At 46.2% G+C, this 20107-nt stretch overlaps 1 protein-coding gene across 1 annotated transcript in view; it reads left to right on the top strand.

The window, feature by feature from the left end:
• The window catches only part of eipr1 (EARP complex and GARP complex interacting protein 1), a 32505-nt gene extending 15020 nt beyond the window's left edge, over nt 1-17485 (top strand). Inside the window, exons 6-9 of the mRNA XM_047017112.1 lie at nt 10588-10724; nt 14963-15130; nt 16343-16510; nt 17296-17485. Coding sequence (XP_046873068.1) covers nt 10588-10724; nt 14963-15130; nt 16343-16510; nt 17296-17470 — 648 coding nt within the window. The 3' untranslated portion in view covers nt 17471-17485. The remainder of the gene's footprint in view (nt 1-10587; nt 10725-14962; nt 15131-16342; nt 16511-17295) is intronic.
• The last annotated feature ends 2622 nt before the right edge of the window (nt 17486-20107 follow it).

Genomic DNA, 20107 nt, shown 5'->3' with positions numbered 1-20107 from the left:
TTAAATGTGTTCAGCTCTTTATGAAGGTTTGGGTAAAACTTGTCTGAGAGTCTGAGCACTGAACTGATGGCATCTAGTGCCAGTGACGTCATATGGATGACTTGGATGGCGGTCAGAATTGCCAGTTTTTTGCCTTTGCCTTTGGCCTCTGATTTAACCATGTTAATCACTGTGGAGAGGGATGAGTGGAGCTTGTTCTGCCAGCTGAGGTCTGCGTAGAATGGCTGTAATGCAGTGTTGGTCAACTCTCCGAAAATGTCCAGAAGTTTTCTCTTTCTATTCTTGTCCTGTAGGAGATCAGGTCCTTGTCGTTTATCTTCAAGGTGTGAGAGTATAATGGAATCTACTAATGCAGCAAAGGGCTCTTTTTCCAAGTTGGATTTTACAGCATCAACAATTCCATTTTTCACTGCATTTTTTTATACTATTTAGTATTTCTGTCAGTAATAACTTTTCTGCCCATCCGAATCCATAGATAATAATTTCTTTTACCATTGTTTTTGCAGTGTGTTTTACTGTATTCCTTATATTCATCTTTGCAACAACACTAAAGCCATCTTTAGCCTGTCTAGAGAGAAACTTTGGCATTGACTTAAGTTTGCCAAATCCCTTCATCAACAGTTTAGAAGCTTTGTAGCCCTTCGTAACAAGCTTTCCAACACCAAACGCAATGAGAGATATACCAATAGAAATTGCTTTTTCTATAGCCCACGATTTCCAACTAAATTCTCCTGTCACCATGGACTCGATGCCAGAGATGCAGTCTGATATTCCTTCGACGATCAGCCCCATGCCGACTTGAGCTAATGCTCCAAACGTAAATGCAGTGAGCAGTGCCCCTCCGATTATCTGCAAAAGTCAGAGAGAGAACACCAGCAGAGCTTCCCATGGGAAACGAGGTGCCTCTTCCACAGAAAAGACGTATTTTAGACCTCGACTGTACAGATTGTAGGCCTCCACTTGGAGGTCTTCATCAGCACTTGACACTAGGGAGAACATGGGGGCTTTTTTGGCTCTGGCATCTCTCCCTCTTTCTTTTATCTCCTCCAGCTTTTTGATAGCCTCACTAATATTTGTATCGAAGTAACTGAACATGCTGCACTTGGTTATTAGTTGTTTTTCGAGGCTGGTTTGGTTACTGTTGGCTGAGTCAGCAGAGGACATTTTTACCAACTGCAGGCAGACCATGCATTCCTCACTGAGGTATGTCAGAGACGTTTGTGCTTTCCTGAGATCATCTATGGCCTTATTGATGTAATCTCCCCCCTGCTGCTTAATAGTGCAGTAAGCATGACTGTAAAAAGCTATGGCTGCCCAACTCTCATCTTTTTCCATAGCTTTTTCAAATAGCCTGGTGCTGGAATCCCACTGTTTTTTACCCAGTGCAATATTCCCAAACTTGATGTAGTGGTAAATGCTAGAGCATGGTGAAGTCTGACTTTCAGATTGCCTTTTTGCCAAAGATAAATCAGCTTTCAAGCTCTTTTGCAATTCAGTTCTTTTCAACTGATCAATTTCTTCTGATTTAGTTTGCAGCCAAATCCCCCAGAACTCATTCATGATGGCAACAACAGCTCTTTCCTCATCTCCTTCTGTGTTCTGGTAAATGTCTCGCAGTGTTTTGCAGTACTCTGAAAACAGGTCCTCCCGCAGTTCCATCTCAGTGACATCGTTCATCATGTCACTTATTTTTTCTGTTGCAAGTCAATGCCTTGTTTTCTTTGCCTCCTCCAGAGAAGACACTTTCCTGAAGGACTCCTGTAGATGATCAGTGGTCATGACTACCTGAGCAGATCCAGGTTTGCCTTTACGTGCAGTTCGGCCAAATGCCTGGAGTTCCACTCTTGAGTTCTCAGAAAGGAAGGAGAGGACCACAAATAACCCCCCATTGTTGTTCACCTGTTTGGAGACCTTTATGTTTGTGCCACGCCCAGCCAGGTTTGTGGCAACAATTACATCACCAGGTAGCAGTTCCTTATCTATTTTGCTCAAACTGTCTTTGTCACTGTGGCAGTAGAGTAGGATTTCACCTGGGATGATGCTTTTCAGCTCCTCATAGATCTCTTTGGCTCTGTTGATAGTTTCACATATCACCAAGGATGCTCTTCCCTCTCTGTATGAAACTGGGGTTATTTTAGCCATAACAACACGTTTTATTTCAGATTTCCACTCTTCAGTTGAAGTCTTCAGAGTACCTTTGACCTCAAATAATTTCCTTCAGTTGAAGGTTGGCATTTTGCATGCCATCATATTTGGATATAGGTCCTGCAAAAACAGCAATTCGGTTTCACTCCCAAGTGTCCCTGTTGTTCCATATATTTTTCCATGGTATTTTTCAAAAAAGGAAATGTTAGAAATGTAGTTTGTCACTGTTGAAATCGTGCTCATTTGTATTTGGTGTTTAATCTCAACGAACTGCTGTAGACCATCACCCCATTTCTTACTCAGTTCTACAATACCAGTGGATCGGAAGTCCACTGGACAGACACTGTCATTTTCTACAACATACTCCTTTCCTTGCCTTAGTCTCATTGCCAGAAAGGCATTCTGAACCCACACTGACACTTTCTTCTCTACCAGATTTCTCAGGAATCCAGGAATGCTGATTTTGTCTTTATTGTTTGTACATGGGGTGTACTGACACTTCTCTGAGATTAATTCAGCAATGGGCTTGATGAGAATATCTTCAGAATCATAGAGAGCACAACACACGCCTTCTTCCAAAACCAGAAATTTCAGGTCTGGAATGTCCTGGTTGTTGTGTGTACTGGTCTTTCTAAGACAGAGCAGTCCATTGTCATCTAATGTGTATACAGTAAAACCATAAGGGACATAGTGCTCCATTTCTTGAAAGACATATACCACTGCGTCCTGACTCACAGTTTTCAGTTTCCTGAAAAGTTCATCTTTTTCACTTTTGAAGATATCCTCTGTGAATCCTGTTGGCACAATCTCGGATTCTTCAGCGATACGTAAAATGTCCATGGGGTCATTCATTTCAGTTCCTTCTGTGTCAATTGAGTCAAATATGGCTTTGAAGAATGAAGCAGCGGGACCCTGTACAAATGTCTGGTGTCCTGTTGACAGGAAGCCATACTGGCTGACATGGCCCCAGATCATGGCCAGAATGACGTTCAGGTGCTGCATGGAGACCATGGGGCTGGACAGGTAGGTCAGTTGCACTCCCTGATCCAGAAGCAGTGAGTCCACTTCATCAATGATGATGCACTGATAGATGCGATCAGGCCTCACTTCTTTCATCTCAAATATCTGGCGAAGGTGATCTGCAGCAAAGGCTTCAATTGTTCCGTAGACCACGTCTTTCCGGTAGCATTCTTTTCTGTCTTCATCTTTGGTTTTATTTGTGTTTGTGTCAGTTGTGATGCCAAAGTGTGAGTAGAAGTCGGTCCATTCCTGTGAATCTCTTTCACATAACACAGAAGAGCTGTACACCCACGTCGACTTTCTCTCCCCTAAGTACACGCAGCACTGCAAACATTGCTAAGACGCAAGACTTCCCTTCTCCCGTTCCCATTTCCAGGAGCTTTCCGTTGTCAGACAAGGCCAAGAGGCACCAGCTTGATCATTTGAGTGGCTCTGGGCCACCACTTTCCTTCAGACACGCACAGGTGTACAGCATTGCATAAGACTGCCAGGATCTCCTGGAGGTCTTCTGTGTCTGTGCTATGACTCAGACTCCTAGCTTGCGGTATATCTGTGTGGTTTTTGATTTCACCAGATTCAATCAGGTCTGTCACAGTCTTTACTATACAGTATGATTTCTCCAGTGTTTGCTCATCAATGTTTTTCATCTGCCGTATTTCATCAAAAAGACAGTCAATGCTTTTTATTTTCTCATCTCTGAAGCACTTTTCTAAATAGCGGATCGGATTCTCTGTTTCAGATGAGTTCAACAGCTTAAGGAGAGACTGGCCGTTCTCATCGGTCCACTCAGAAGACACCTGGTATGTTTCCACCAGATGTAAAATCTTCATGATGGAAACACAGTCACCATGGTAATAGTGGTCAATTAATGCTACAAGGAGGTTTAAGGCTTCTTCTGGTGACCAAAGGTGTTGTCCTACAAGATTTGACACCATCTGGAAAAGTTCTTTGGTTTGATCTTTTGAGCCTTCGGATTGCACTGCACAGGCAAATAAAATCTCCAAACAGAATTTGCCTGCCCTGTTTTCCTCATCTTCTGTTCCCCCACAAGACATTTTCAGGAGATTCTCAAGAAAGGTTAGAACGTAGACCTCATTAGAAGGCAGCTCTTTTCCACTAAGTGTCTGTGAGATGGTTATGATTGTATTGTCAGCGTCTGTGCGTTTGTTTAGGTTAGTGTGGAGCAGCTGAAAAATAGCCTTAATAAACCTGTGTCTCAGTTCCCTATCCTCACTGTGGAAATTACCCATGAAGCTTTGCAGGATCTCTGCAGCAAACATCAGGGTATCATTTTCCTTGAGCCTTGAAAGTTCCAGATTATGGGAAGCGCTGAGACTTCTTTCATCAATGATGAATCCTCGGCTGAGGTGAGGGTTCCCTGTTTCCATCACCCTTAAGCCATATTGAAAGTAATCAGAGACAAACTCATCCATGGTCCCATACACGATGTCTGCTTCATAGACAGCCCTCCGTGATGCGTCAGTTTCCTTCATATTTGTGTTGAAAGAAATTCCCAGGTGCTTGTAGAAGTCAGACCACTCCTTAGTTTGCGCGTGTGAGTGAATGTCAGAGCTCAGCACAATGTCCAGTTTGTTTCCCATGGAGACTTGTGTGGCTGCAAACATGGCTATGACACAGGGGTCTTCTTCCACACCAACCAGTTCTGGCGCTCCACTCTTCTCAGTCAGTACCAACACACACCACCTCAGCATCTGCTGTACTGTGGGCCACCAGCCTTTTGTGTCACAAACAGCTTTGCAGAGCTGAGACAGAGTTTTTTGGATGTCATCTGCGTTCAGGTTTGGCCATTTAAAGGAATCTTTCATGAATGGTTCATCTTTTGGGGAATATTGTAGGACACCAGTGGTAATGTTTTGAATCATATCAACGACAGAGTCATCCAAACTCCTTAACGTCTTTAATTCTGCTAGAGCTGAATCAAGACTACTCTCATCTTGCTTTCTAAGAGTCTTTCGGAAATCTAGTTGGAATCTCTCGGAACCACAGAAGTCCAGAACCTGGATGAGAGAGCGCCCAAAGTAATCTGTCCACTCTGGTGATATGTCATACACGTGTACCAACGTGAGCACTTCAGTTATGACCGCATCCTCTGCATATTTCTCTGACAGCGCTTTGAGCAGAGTCAATACCTCTCCTGGGGTCCACTGGTTTGTTTGCACAAGTGTGAGGAGCATTTCAGTGGATTCTGTGTGACTTTCCTTGCCATTTAGATGTGTAAGCGTGAGCAGGAGAAACTTCAAGCACTGGATTTCCATATGTAAAATGGACACAGAGACTCTTCCAATCACATCCTGTAGTGATGATCCGAGGGTGCCGAGAAACTCTACAAGAAAGAGATCCTCAGTGGAAAGATCCTCCATGGCCCATCGTTTGGCTATGAGAGCTGCATTACTGTTACAGCTTCCATGGTCAGTGAAGAAGTGCATCAGGTTCAGATACAGGGCTTGAGTCAGCAGGAAACTCTCAAAAACATTACATGCTGATTGGCTGATGGACCCCACCAGGGACTGCACATGATTGGATGTGCTTTGCAGGGAAAGTCCCTCAGATATCTCCAGAGACAGCGCACACAGCTCGGTGATGAACACTTGAGTGTGTTGCAGAGTGCTCAGCGATGGAGGAGCACTGATCCATTCATCAAACAGGAGTTTGTCTAGGACTGACAAGATGTTCCCCAACTGATCAGCAGTCAGCTCAGCGAGACTGAGCTTTGAAACAGGGATGCTACATTTTGAAGAGAGGATTTCTAGAAGCTCATCACTGTCACTGCCTGATTCATAGTTTGCATTAAGCTCATTCAGATGGCTTATTAGAACATGTTTCTTAGACCTGTGCTCCTCTGAAACGTAGCCGGTCAGTTGTGTCTCATGCTGCTCTCGAGCTTTCTGGTGTGATTCTTCCAGTCTTTGATTCAGTTCTTCTTGTCTCTTCTTCTCTTCAGCCTCTCTTGCCCTTCTCTGTTCCTCTTTCATCTTTCGCTCCTCTTCTCTTCTCCTCTCCTCCTCCCTCTGTCTCTCCTCTTCTCTTCTCCTCTCCTCCTCCCTCTGTCTCTCCTCTTCTCCTCTCCTCTCTCTGTCGCTCCTCCTCTCTTCTCTGCTCCTCCTCTCTCCGTCTCCTGTCCTCTTCTGGCTTGTTAAAGCAACGTTCACACTCGTAGAAATTATTGTGGCCAATGGGCCTGTAGTATTCTCCTCCGTTGAAAACATGTACCTGCCGCCCATGAATAGTACTTTGGCGTAAATCTGAGAAGGAACGGCAAGGAGGCAGGACTATATCGCACTTACAGCATCTCAGCCGGTCGCCTATGTTGCTCTCTGATGGTACGGCGTTCCCCATATTTAATCGATCCTTCAGTAGCTAAGCAGTGATGTTCAGGGGCAACCTGAGTTTTCCTGACAAATGAAAAAGACAACAAAATACAATTTAATGCTTGTAAATTCACCCTCCACTTGTATCTGGGCAACCATATATAACATTTGTCATGTGACCCTAAATTCAGTTTGCATTCTGTGTTTTCATCCTACTGGGGAAAAAAGAACCATGTAGATTAAGTTGGCATATCAGGTTGGAATTTTTCCCTTGTGTGTTTAATAGTGGGGACTTGCGTGTGTTTATTCTGGAACCTGCGTAGTCAGCATCTCCTCCAATCAGTCACTGTAACTGTAGCCTGATGTCACCTCAACTACGCCCCCTAACAAGTCACCTACCGACGGTCTCTCTTCTCTCTCTGATCACCGTGGAGAGTAATCCCTCTTTTCTCACCTGCAGACGCAACAAACTACTTGTGTTATTGAAGTCAAGAGTAAAATGGATGGTGTGAGACTGGGACCAGTGTACAAGGGCGGGGCAGCTTGTGGTAAGCCGCCAGGTAGAACCTGCTGACACCCAAAGACATACCAGCAGAAGGGTGACAGAGGGGACAATAAAAAAACTGTTCAGTAAAGGTCACATTCCCATAATCACACATTCCTTTAATATCTTTGGTCTAATCTGAGCTCTGAACCTCTATGGAAGAGGACTAGGAATGCAAACAGGAGTCTCTCTTTTTATCAAATATCACACACACACAGCACACACTCAAATACCACAAACACACAGATAACGGCTATACCTTTAACAGTAATAGAAAATGCACTTGACTAACACACACACACACACACACGATCATGAATAACACAAGTTAGCCAAGCTATCAGATCAATTTAGATTAAGGCCAGGCCTATCAATATTTCAGTAATTGCAGGCTATATTTGATTTTTTTTTTTTTTTTTTTTAACACATTAAGATACTAAAGGACACAAACAAGGTTAAGACTATGGGTAATTAATTCAATTCATTAAGGAAAGAGTGTGGGGCAAAAGCACAGCCAGAGCGCGTTAAACAGGAGCACATTGCTATTGCACGTAACCACACAAGGAATCACCATCATTGGATAACACAAACATGAAGCACAGTTCATTGTCTATGATAGATCTCTTTCACACTGGAACTTTTTAAAATGCCAGGGTTAATCCCCCAGAGTTGGGGCTCAGGGTTATTCCAGTTGGGAGGGCTCCAGGGTTGAGCCAGTGTGGATGCATCTTTAGCCTGGGGTTGTGAAAGCTATAAGGCCATTTGGCTTGAACAATAACGTAACAAGCCTAATATTCCTTATACCTTGAACCATAAAAAGTTCAGATTACTATGATATTCACCATTTTGTTAGTAATTATAGTTTAAAGTTGAATTATATTATTATATCAGTATTTGCTTGGTCATCGGTATCCTTTGAACATTATGTAACATTCTGTAACATTCTAACCTTTTTGTTCTCTTTGCGTCTTGATTAGTGCAGCATGAAGCACACGTGCTGGCATGGGACTCCATACGATAGAGAAATAGAATTCAATTTGATTCTCTCCAAAATGTAAGGGTTCATTCTTGGCCCGTGCTACACCTTTCCAACATGTTGGATGAAAATGAGGCTGGTAGTTGTTGAGTAACAGACAAACAGTCAAATTGCATTAAAAACATAACCTCCGTCACAGAGGTAAATGCATAAACTCCTTTGCAGAGGTGACACTGATGGTCCCAAAAGACTTTCCATGATAGTAAATTAGTAAGGAAAAACCCACCTGTTTCTGTACTGAAGTCTCATCTGCTTGTTCCCATAATCACACACGTTCCTTAAATCTCTCTGGTCTGATCTATGCTCTGAACCTCTGCACTAGGAAGAAGTGAGCCGGGTCAAACTGGTTTGAGAGGGCGTGGTTATTGTGAAGGGTTCAATATTTATCTTTTTAATAAATACCACAAATGCACAGAACACAACCGTTACAAAAGGGGGTCAGATGGCTGAGCGGAGGGAGTCGGGCTATTAATCAGAAGATTGTTGGTTCGATTTCCGGCCGTGTGAAATGACGTTGTGTCCTTGGGCAAGGCACTTCACCCTACTTGCCTCGGGGGAATGCCCCTGTACTTACTGTAAGTCGCTCTGGATAAGAGCGTCTGCTAAATGACTAAATGACCTGGGGTTGAGAAAGCTATAAGGCCATTTGGCTCGAACAATAATGTAACAAGCCTAATATTCCTTATACCTTGAACTATAAAAAGTTCAGATTACTATGATATTCACCACATTTTGTTAGTAATTATAGTTTAAAGTTGAATTATATTATTATATCGGTATTTGCTTGGTCATCAGTATCCTTTGAACATTATGTAACATTCTGTTACATTCTAACCTTTTGTTCTCTTTGCGTCTTGATTAGTGCAGCATGAAGCACACGGTAATGTAATGTAAATGTGAAAGAGAAATGAACAATATGAGTGTTAGCAGTGGCACATACACACACAGTCAAAAACCACTATAAGAAATTGGCTTCACCATGGAAACTCGTCAGAACCATGAGAAAATGTGGTGCTGTAAATTTAGATCATGCTCATGTCTTCTGGTTCTGCCCAGAGGTTGTTCAGTTTTGGGATGATGTGCACTTCATTTTGGCCAACATCCTGGTTTACGAAGTACCCAATTCATGTACAGTACTGTATTTTGGTAATATGGCTGGAAATATTGTGGCAGGATCAGACAGATGCTTGTTCAACATTTTGGTAGTGGCCTGTAAAAAAGCCATGACACAGAGATGGTATAAACCAGGCCCCCCATCTCAAGATGAATGGTTCAAAATAGTGAGGGAGATGTGCGTGATGGAACAGCTAGTGCATAGATTAAGAATACATGCAGAACAATGTGAGAGAAATTGGTGAAATGGGCTCTATTTAAATACACACATACACACACTTACATTACATTTACACAGACACACACACCCTTACATTTACACACAGACACACACCCTTACATTACATTCACACGCACTCACTCAAATACCACGAACATACGCACGCACACACATACACACACCCTCAAATACCACAAACACAGAATGCACACACACACACACTCTCACACACACACAGTAAAATACCACAAACACACAGTACACACACATACAGTCAAATACCACGAATACAAGCACTCAAATACAACACACTTAAATACCACAAACACACACATACACACACACAGTCAAATACCATGAACACACAGAACACACACGCACTAACACACAGCCAAGTTAAATGTCTGACCCAGTCTCACCTCACTGTCTGGTTAGAAATCTGTACCTTGTTATCCATGGATCACGTGGTCTAACCATTTTGCTAGTAATAATTATTCCTTGATAGGTGGTCTTTTCTCCTCATTATATAATTTGTTTTGGTAGATATTGCATTATGCTGTAAAGATACAGACCACTGTATGGCTACCGACACACAATGTACACACAATAGGTGTGTTAAAAAAAGGTTACTGGTTAAGATAATTAGACAGAGACAGAGACACTAATCTGGGAGTGGGGAGCCCGGGCCTCATGCATAGTTACCCCCTGCTCTATTAAAGCTAACCAAGTTAGGCTTCCTAACAAGACAGCCCACTGAGGGAAGCCTCACTAGATACGTCCCTGCCTCAGACCACATTAGGTGTCCCATATTCATGCACTTTCACCCTTATCAAGAATGTATTTGGACTAAGGAGGAAGTGTGTGTGTGTGTATGGCCAAGGGAGCAAGTAGAGTCTTAACTCTGGGGAGGAATTCCCTAAACGGCTCTGGTCATTATGCCAGTATGCTGAACATGTGTCGTATGTGTGTTAGTGTGTGTGTGTGTCCAACAAATATAACATTTTACAGTTATCAAAAGCCAGTCAAATAGTTACTGTACTGTAATGTGGTGGCAGAGAATTTTGCACACTATTTTGCGTTGTATCTACATACATTTGCCCGCGGAACTTAGTGTATTTACAAAATAAAACAGTATTTATGTGTGTCATATCTCCTGTTTGTGAAACCTTGGCCTCCTCAGATGTCCAGCAGTGCCACCCTAGAGGGCAAAGGTCAGCTCAAGTTCACCTCTGGGAAGTGGAGCCCACATCACAACTGCACTCAACTGGCCACCGCTAACGACACAGCCATACGGGGCTGGGACCTGCGCACCATGAGGTGAGCTACGCTGACTAAACCAGGCTCTTGTCAAACAAAAGCGTTCAGAAAAGGTTGCCGAATGGCCTTCTGTGCATTTACAACCAATGGGGTCAGCTACATTCACTAACCACGCAAATAATGTGTTTCTTTGTGTTAACCCCTGAGGAATGATTCCAGCTACATTCACACAACAGACTTTATTGAAAAGATGCATTGCCGGAATTGGAAAGTCCCTTAGTTAAACTTGTTTGTGCTTACTGCCTCCGTTCATGAACCGCAGCAGCAGCATCAGCATGGGTAATGCTGGACCGTCATGTCTTCTCATCGCCCCTGATAATGACAAATTAACAGCATCTCTCCACTATCACATCTCTGCATCCGTGTGTGTGTTCACACGCACCTACCGAGTGTGTGAGAGATAAAGAGACTGATCGTGCCTTCGAGAGAGAGAGAGAGAGAGAGAGAGAGAGAGAGAGAGAGAGGGGGGAGAGAGAGGGGAGGGAGAGAGAGAGAGAGAGAGAGAGAGAGAGAGAGAGAGAGAGAGAGAGAGAGAGAGAGAGAGAGAGAGAGAGAGAGAGAGAGAGAGAGAGAGAGAGAGAGAGAGAGAGAGGAGTGGGTGGGGGGGAGAGAGGGAGGGAGGGAGAGAGGGAGAGAGAGAAACTGAGAAAGGAGAATTGCAAACAGGGAGGATGAGAGAGTGGAAAAGAGAGGGGTAGAGAGAGAGAGGTGATGGAGTGAGGTCAGGCCATGTGTGTGTGTGTGGGCTCCGCTGGAAGAATAATAATCACCTCTGCATCGATTGCTCTGATAACGTGCCAGAGAGAGAGAGAAAGAGAGAGAGAGAGATGGGGGGGGAGGTAGGGGTGGAATAAAAAAGGGAGACAGACATTTTGAGGAAAGAGACTGTATGAAGGGAGGGTTTAAAAAATATAAAGCAATGGACAAGAAAGAGAGGTGATTTCTAGTCATTATGCTCTACCTGCACAACATTTCCTGACACCTCGATAGTATCGTGTAATAGAAACAAATGATGGTTTTCAGACTGTCGTATCAGTGATGGACTAGTGTGCTGCATCCTAAACGGCTGTGGGTGCCAAGGACACGGGCGCGCTCGCGTCGCATGGCTCCTTGGATTCATGTCTGTGTGCCTGTGTGGGTGTCCTTGTGCGTTTTGTGTGTGGGTGGGTGCATGTGTGTGTGTGGGGGGGTGTGTGTGTGGGAGGGGGGGTGGGTGTGTTTGTGTTGAAGCAACTACTGTGCCACAAATTGTGTGGGTGTGCGGCGTCCATATGAGTTTGTGTGTCCAGTTGGTGCGGCAGCTGTGTGATGGCAGCCTCTCAGCATGCTCCAATGCTTCCTCAGACGTCCTCTGAGGTGTCTGCTCCTCTCTCTCTCTCTCTCTCTCTATCTCTCTCTCTTCCTCCCTTCTTCCCTGGCTTGGGCTGAAGCTCTGGCTCGTCACAGTGTGCTCCAGCCCCAACAGGCCTGCCTCAGTCAGGAACATGGGGAGCGGGACAGGCAGAGGGAGGCGTGTTGTGAGACGGGGGACGTGCGAGGTCGCGTCGGCACAATCTACAGTACTGCCCAAAAAAGTCAAACAAAGACATCACTGAGGATTCGAAACGACATATAATACTCCAAAACTGTTTTATGGAATTTAAATGTATGCCATATTTACACAAGCAAGCCTATCTTTGTGATATTTTAATAAGTTGTACTCAAGTACTTTTTTGTTGTTGTTGTTTTTCCAGTTTTTCAACACCCACAACAGCTGTCCAAGCCCTGTTGTGAAATACATTGGTCTATTAGTTTGTGGGAAGGTGCTAATTTTCTCAATTTTTTCAAATTAGAGTCAGACAGACATAACATATGAGTAACCAAGAAAGAAATAGGTAAGGAAAGCCCCAATGCAGCCTGAGAGACAGTAGTGTCAGTGTTGAGAGACAGTGTGTTTGTGGTGCGAGCTGTGTGTCTGGCACACAAGGCTGCTTTAAGCTCCAAATGATATTAGGCCAGCTAACAGGAACAGAGCCTTGAAGGCACACGTGTGTGTGTGAGTGTGTGAGTGTGTTTGTGCGTTCTGATAGTGGCCTGTCACTGAGAGTGTTCCCTGGGTGCATCACTCCTGAACCCCAGTTTTGTCTAACACACACACACACAGTTTCTTTTTCACTCTCACATACACACCCACATGCATGCACATTCTGCCTGGTCTGGCCTGCTCCACCACATGCGCTGCAGGCACCATACAACAATTTAGTATAACACTCTGCAGTCAAGTTTTTCGAACTACATTCTACCCAGCAAAGGGAGCTTTATTATTTTTGAATAAATCTATAGCCATAATATCCCATACTTATTTTTCTTATATGAAAGGTGATAGAGTTTCAGTATATTTGAAGAAAGTGCTGGTTGTCCTTTCTTATCTTAACTTTGTCTTCCTGCAGGTTTAGCCAATGATATTACTTTGCTGTGTCCATGAAGTTCACAGTTTGATAAAATACCTTGCTTTCCATCCGCCATCCGCATCACCTCCTCTGATAGCTCGGCCTTATTTTTAAGAAGTAATGACATTATTTTTCCCCATTCACTTTTTTGTGCTCCTATGCCCCCCCCCCCACACACACACACACACACCACAGCAGTTGTCATAGAAACTGTAGACCTGTGTTTTGTTCCGTACCCGTGAGTGTGTCAGTCTACACCCTCAACAAAGCAATATATCCCCCAGACTGGGTGACCTGGGGGAGTTTTGTTTTGTGTGTACTGTATACGTCCAGTCTCCATCTGGACGTCTTGTGTACATCTGGGTGTAAGTGTGGCCACATCTGGATGTGTGTGTGTGTGACATCTGTGTGTGTCTGCAGTGGGCCACCCCCCCCCACTGGAACACGGTGTGTGCGTGTGATGTCCCTCGCCGGCTCGTGCGGAAGGCTGACTTTCAGATTTGCTAGCCTGTGTGTCCGCTGGCTTAGATCAGGTTGGCCTATAATCCCCCGGCTTTCTGTCAGTGCTGCAGTGTCTCTACCTCGGACGGCCAGCGTTCACATAGGCAGACAGCAGGGAGAGTGGGAGGGGCGCACGGGGGGAAACTAACCTCATTTCCTGCTCCATTTCCTCCGAGTGCATCCTATTCCGTGGAGGGGAAGAGTTTAGGACCCTCCCTCTCCTCGGCCAGGGGTCACGGTGGCTACCTTGGTGTCGATGGAGGGGAGGGCAAAGCGTCAGCAGGATAGCAGGGGAAGTGTGTATAGTGAAAGACACACAGACACACACAAACACTTCACGGTATACGCACACTGACCAAACAAATTCTCCCTCTTCAAACACCCGGGCAATATGAAATTGGACTTGGAGATGCCCAAAATGGTCGGCGCCAGAACATCTGAGCGTGTACTTGGGCATCATAGCACTGACGACACCCATGACTGGAGTAGCCTCCGCACACACACACACTTCTACCGTCGACCGTCCTTTCCTTTTGTTCCCTTAGTCTTGACACCGAGACGACAGGAGACACGTGTGCGAGTGTGCGTCCAGGCTAGACTGTAATCCTGACCTAATTGAAGACTCCCCCCCCCCCCCCCCTCCCCAGGTCCTTTTTCTGTACCTCCCTTTTAATGAGATTTTTTATTAGCATGTTAATTGCATAATGACATCAGTGGGTGGGTATGGAGGATGTGTGCTCGAGGAAGGAGAATGAGAAGGGAGCTCTACGAAGAGGGGAACGGGAAGAGGGAGTAGGAGTGTTCTTCTAGGTCGACAGGGACGAGCGGCGAGGAGACGGGAAATGTCCTCCGCCCGACTCTACAGTTTCTGCCACACCAACGGCAACGTTGTCTTCGTTTCCGTGGCCAGTCGCTTAGTCCGCGGCAGTGGCGTGCCTTCCCCAAGGTCTTGTGCGGTGCTGTTTTTTTTTCCCCCAATAAGCCAGCCGGCTTTTTTCTAGAACGGCCAATGAATTGTGGCCTTCATGTGTGGCAGCATGGAGAAGAGGGTTCTCTCTGATGACTGGCCGCAACGTTGCACCACGGTTGCCCACAGTCTCGCTCTCGGAATATTTCTCTTTCCCCAACTCTACTCTTGATCCTCCTCTGCTCTCTCTAAACACCCTCCTCCTCCTCGCCCCTCCTTTCTTACCCTTTTTCCTCTCTCTCCCCGCCCTCCTCTCCTCCGCTCACGTGTTTCATCCTCCTCTCTTCCCTTCTTCTCCTCCTCCTCCGCTCCTCTCCTGTCCTCTCTCTATCCGTTCTCAGTCAGATCTACTGTATCGAGAGTGCCCATGGCCAGCTGGTGCGCGACCTGGACTTCAATCCAAACAAGCAGTACTACCTGGCCAGCTGCGGGGATGACTGCAAGGTCAAGTTCTGGGACGTGAGGAATATCAACGAGCCCGTGAAGAGCCTCGAGGAGCACTCGCACTGGTGGGGGTTCCACACCATACACACACACACACACACACACACACACACTCGTATTCTGCCCATGTGAGCGCACACGCGCGAGACAGACGCGACCGATGCACATTCAAGCACGTTCCCGCATTTGAATCCTTCCGCCTACCAAAGGGCCAGGGCAGGGGGCGTATACAAAGCAGCACACGGTGGCAGGGCTGCGTATTGAAATAGGAGGGCACTTCCACTTCACTAATGGAAGTGCAAAGTTTCAGGAAGCGTGCCACCGTGTGCCCACATGTTAAGCTATTCTGTGCGAGCCCGGCTCGACTCAGGGCTGTGTAACGAGTGGAACACAGTGCACTGCAGTACTGCGTGTTCTGTCTGTGTGTGCGTGTGCTTTCTCTCTCTGTCTCTCTCTCTCTCCCTGTTTCTCTCTCTCTCCCTGCTTCTATATCTCTGTCTCTCTCTCTCTCCCTGCTTTTCTCTCTCTCTCCCTGCTTCTATATCTCTCTCTCTGTCTCTCTCTCTCCCTGCTTTTCTCTCTCTCTCCCTGCTTCTCTCTCTCTCTTTCTCTCTCGTGCGTGTGTGTGTGAGCTGAATAGATAATCACACTGTCTGAGAGCCAGCCTCTGTGGCTGCAGCCAGAGCAGCACGCCAAACGCTACATGATAACGCGCACACACACTTTATCTTCAAAGGAGAGACAGACGTGGCAAACATATCTATAACTGCAAATTTGATCCCTATTTTGATAGGAGACACCTCTTTGTGTGTGTGTCTGCTTGTGTGTATGTATGTGTGCACTTGTGTGTGTGTTTTTGGGGGTGGGCTGGTTAGGGCCTGGGGGCTTAGGGTATTAGGAACAATTTTTTAGCAGAGAAGCGGATTAGCTAAGCAAGGAGAGAGGGTGGACTCTGATTTGCTGTCAACAGCTCTAGTCATCCCTCAATCCCACTCAATGAGGAGCCAGGATCCACCACTGAGCCTTGCCCTAGGAGAGGGAGGGAGGGAGGGAGGGTGAAGGGACAAGAGAAACAGTGAGGAATGAGGGGGTAGGAAGGGAGGGAGAGAGGGAGAGAGGAAAGATGAAGGGACTAGAGAAACAGTGAGGAATGAGGGGGTAGGAAGGGAGGGAAAGAGGGCTAGACGGGACCAGGGGGGGGGGGGGGAAGGAGATGGTGATTGTGTGTGTTTAAGTGGGATTTTCCATACTTGTATTTGTGTGTGTGTCGGTGGCAGGGTGTGGAGCGTGCGCTACAATCACTCCCACGACCAGCTGGTGCTGACGGGCAGCAGTGACAGCAGGGTGATCCTGTCCAACATGGTGTCCATCTCCTCCGAACCGTTCGGACACCTGGTCGACGATGACGACCTGAGCGACGGGGAGGACAACCAGCAGGAGGAGAAGTAGGAGCCCTCACAACTCACACACACACACACAGGATACACACACTCACACTTGAATGTCACATGTGGTTGACACTGAAGTCTTCAGTCAAACGTGTCATCATCGTCAGCTATTTTCTCTTCGCCTATTTAAAAAACGTACATATTTACTCGTTTGGCTTACGTACTCGAGTGTCCAGGTCCCAGTCGGTTGGCCCTTGCCTGCATTCTCCCTCGATGCAGTAGGAAACAGACTCCCGCCCGCCCGCCCGCGCATGCATTCACACTCCCGTGTGAACGGCAGGGATGAAGCAGTGCTGTTTAGTGAATAAAGATGACGTATCATGCCGTGGTGTGAAGCACCGGTGTAATCAGGACCCGGCCTTGAAAAGAGTGATGGGGGAGGGAGAGAGGGGAGGAGGGAGGGAGGGAGGGAAGGAAGGAGAAACTGGCAGTTAGGAGTCATAATCATGAATACTGCGTTGCCCTCAGATGTCCTCGTTGCACTCACTCAACCCGGCGTGTGTGTGTGTCTGGGCACACCTGTGTACCATGGAGTGCACATTCCCCCCTTTCTCTTATGTAAAACCTCTGCTTTTGTATCGCCAGTACGTGGAGCCTTCGCACACCCTTACCCTGACCCCTAAACATGGTCTTGTGTCTTTGAATGGGCACATGCACGTGGTGTGCACATGCACGCCTACGTGTCAATGTTCCCACGCAATGCGTTTGGCCGGATATGCGTGTCTGTACTCCCATCGAGGGTATGTGCAAATGTGTGTGTGTGTGTGTGTGCCTCCCTCCAGGAGCAAGGAGCCCCTGCAGGACAGCATCATCTCCACCTACGAGGAGCACGAGGACAGCGTGTATGCCGTGGAGTGGTCCTCGGCTGACCCCTGGCTCTTCGCTTCTCTCAGCTACGACGGCAGGCTGGTCATCAACAGGGTCCCCCGTGCCCTCAAGTACCGCATCCTGCTCTAGACGTCCAGCGCGGGGGGGGGGGGGGGGGGGGGGGGGGGGGACCGACTGGATTCAGCTAGGAAGGGGTGAAAGGATGAGAGGGGGGAGAGAGAGGGGGAATAAATTAGGGGGAAGCAGGTGAGAGAGAAAAAAGGAGGGTTCCGATTTAGACAACGGGTTGGCTTGGGGTCTGAGTGAGCGGGGCAGGCAGATGAAGGTCGCGGGGACTCCGACACAAAGAACATTGCGGGACTCGCTGACCGACGAGAAATACACAAACAAGCATGCGTGCGAACACATGAAGATGGACACAAAGAGGGTGAGAGAGGAAGACGGAGCAGAACAAAGACAGCCTCAGTTAGGTGTGTATGAAGACATCCTCAACACTACCAATGACCATTGTTCTTTATTGCCAAGACAGGCGACAAAGGCATGGCTGACTGCAGTCTGCAGCACACACACACACACACACACACACACTGTCTTAGCTCCCTACTGCAGTGCGTTCCGTATCTTGTGCACATACAGACACCGACCGTAACACCGACAACTCTTGAGCCCCGCTGGACATGACTCAGCAACTCCCCCGTCTACACCGTCTGCATGCACACTAGGACTTCCTCTCTCTCTCTCTCTCTCTCTCTCTCTTTCTCTCTCTCTCTCTCTCTCTCTCCCCGTTTCTCATCCTCTCTCCATCATCTTCCTACACGGTCTCATGCGTTCTCTCCCCGCCCCGGACCGCTAAAAGCTAACCTCTGACACGAGACATTCCATTTGCCTTGAGGTTCCAGTCTGTGTGTGTATATGTGCTGGATGAAATGCAACACTCCCTGTACATCTTTGTAGGGCAGAGTCAAAACATGAGTTTACTTTTCTTTTTTTTACTGTAATGGGTTGTTATTGGCTGTGAAGTGATGTATGTTTATACAGTAGGCCTCACCCTGGGAGGAAACTGGATAGCAGTTAGCTGAACTTTCCCTTGTTTCCTCTTAGCTTGTTCTTGTCTTTCCTTTCTCCCTTCCTTGCTCCTCTTCTCTCCCTGGTGTCTCCACCTTCTACATTTCCTCCTCTGCCCTTCTTGTTTTAGGTTCCTATCTTTGAAGGCCTGGGTTGGTTCTGTGTCATTGGACCTCGTGTTGGCCTTGTATGGCTAAATGTACAAAATGTTAACCTCTGGGGTCAAGAAGAATTATTATATCCAAATGAAGTGTACATTACTACAGTGGCCTTGTAATCTGTACCAGAATACAATTGATGATCCTAACCTTGCTTTGTGTGTTTGTCCTAATTGGAGGAAGTCTGAGATTATGTTGCTAGAGATTTCTTAGTTTTCTACTGGTGTATAGTGTGTGCAGATTATGTGAATATAATTTCCTTTTGGGGATAAACAAAGTACCTATATATAAATATAAATATAACAGCCTGAAAAACTGCATCTCGACACAGGCTTCCTGACTGCCTCTACAAAACAATACAATTAGTGCTCCATGGAAAATACATTTCATGACATGTACACTAATATTCAGTCACCCTGATCCATGTTGTGACAATGGTTGGTAATATCAACATCTGAAAAGACTCTTTATTTCATCCTTGTAGCACTAGTTTAATGGGGATATTTAAGCATCTGCTAAAATAATTTTGCTTAAATGTAATTTATAAAATAGTGCAGGAAAGACCTCGGAACACAACTCTCTTACAGTTCCACTGCAGCCAACGTTGCCCAAAATGGTAGACACACTTAGTGGGAGAGAGACCAGGGATGCCCGTACTATTAATGTTTCATGTCGTCAACAGTGCAGACTTTTCTCTCCATTGCAGCTGTGTAGCCTTGTTGTGACCTGACTACCAAGCCCACTAAACACGACACTCCTCTGACTATTTTATTCAAAACTTCCATTTCACATTTTGTGTCATATATTCTTGGTACGTTTTGTTTGGTTTTGTTGCCTTGGCATTGTTCAAAATGGGTTTACCAAGACATTTACTTGGAAACCAGATTGATTATGGGCATTTAAGCAACCACAAAAAAAAAAACATGAGAGTTGATGGGGTGTAGCAAAGGATCTTATTCATGTGCGTACAAATACATTGGGATCTATGAAGACAAGACATGCGTACCAGTTACGTACAGGGTTTATATCCGAAAAACGTGCATGTTGATTTCAAATTTTTCCCGTCATCTTTTAATGGATACCCATTTGGCCCGTTAGATGCTCTAACGGGCTAGCCAGGGATGCTGGTAGAAATAGAGTATGGTTGAATGGCTCTACCAGGATGGCTTTGGTAGTGTATTTCACACAGGGGACTGTTAACTGGCTGGACAGGAACAATCCCAAGAAGGGGCAAAGTGTGTACAATGAGAATGGTCTGTATCCGACTGTGGCTGGTGACGTGCTGATGCATCCTTCCTCTTCCCTTTCCTCCCTTCCCCTTACCATCCCCTCCCCATCCTCCGTCCTCTTCCTCTCTTTCATTATCCTTTTTTCTTCCAACCCTCTGTTCTCCACCCCCTCCCTCCATCTCCTGTAAGACGTGTGTTGATGCTGGTCGATAGTGACGGTCTTAGCCTTCGTTAAGGCAAACGCCAGTGACAGGCCTTTTAATTGCGGCTTGACTCTGAGGATCTGGACAGATTCGGACGTGCACACACGCACA

The sequence above is a fragment of the Hypomesus transpacificus genome, chromosome 3, assembly GCF_021917145.1.
Source record: "Hypomesus transpacificus isolate Combined female chromosome 3, fHypTra1, whole genome shotgun sequence".
Taxonomy (NCBI): domain Eukaryota; kingdom Metazoa; phylum Chordata; class Actinopteri; order Osmeriformes; family Osmeridae; genus Hypomesus; species Hypomesus transpacificus.
Note: the sequence above shows the minus strand (reverse complement) of the source record. Positions and strands in the feature narration are given on the sequence as shown.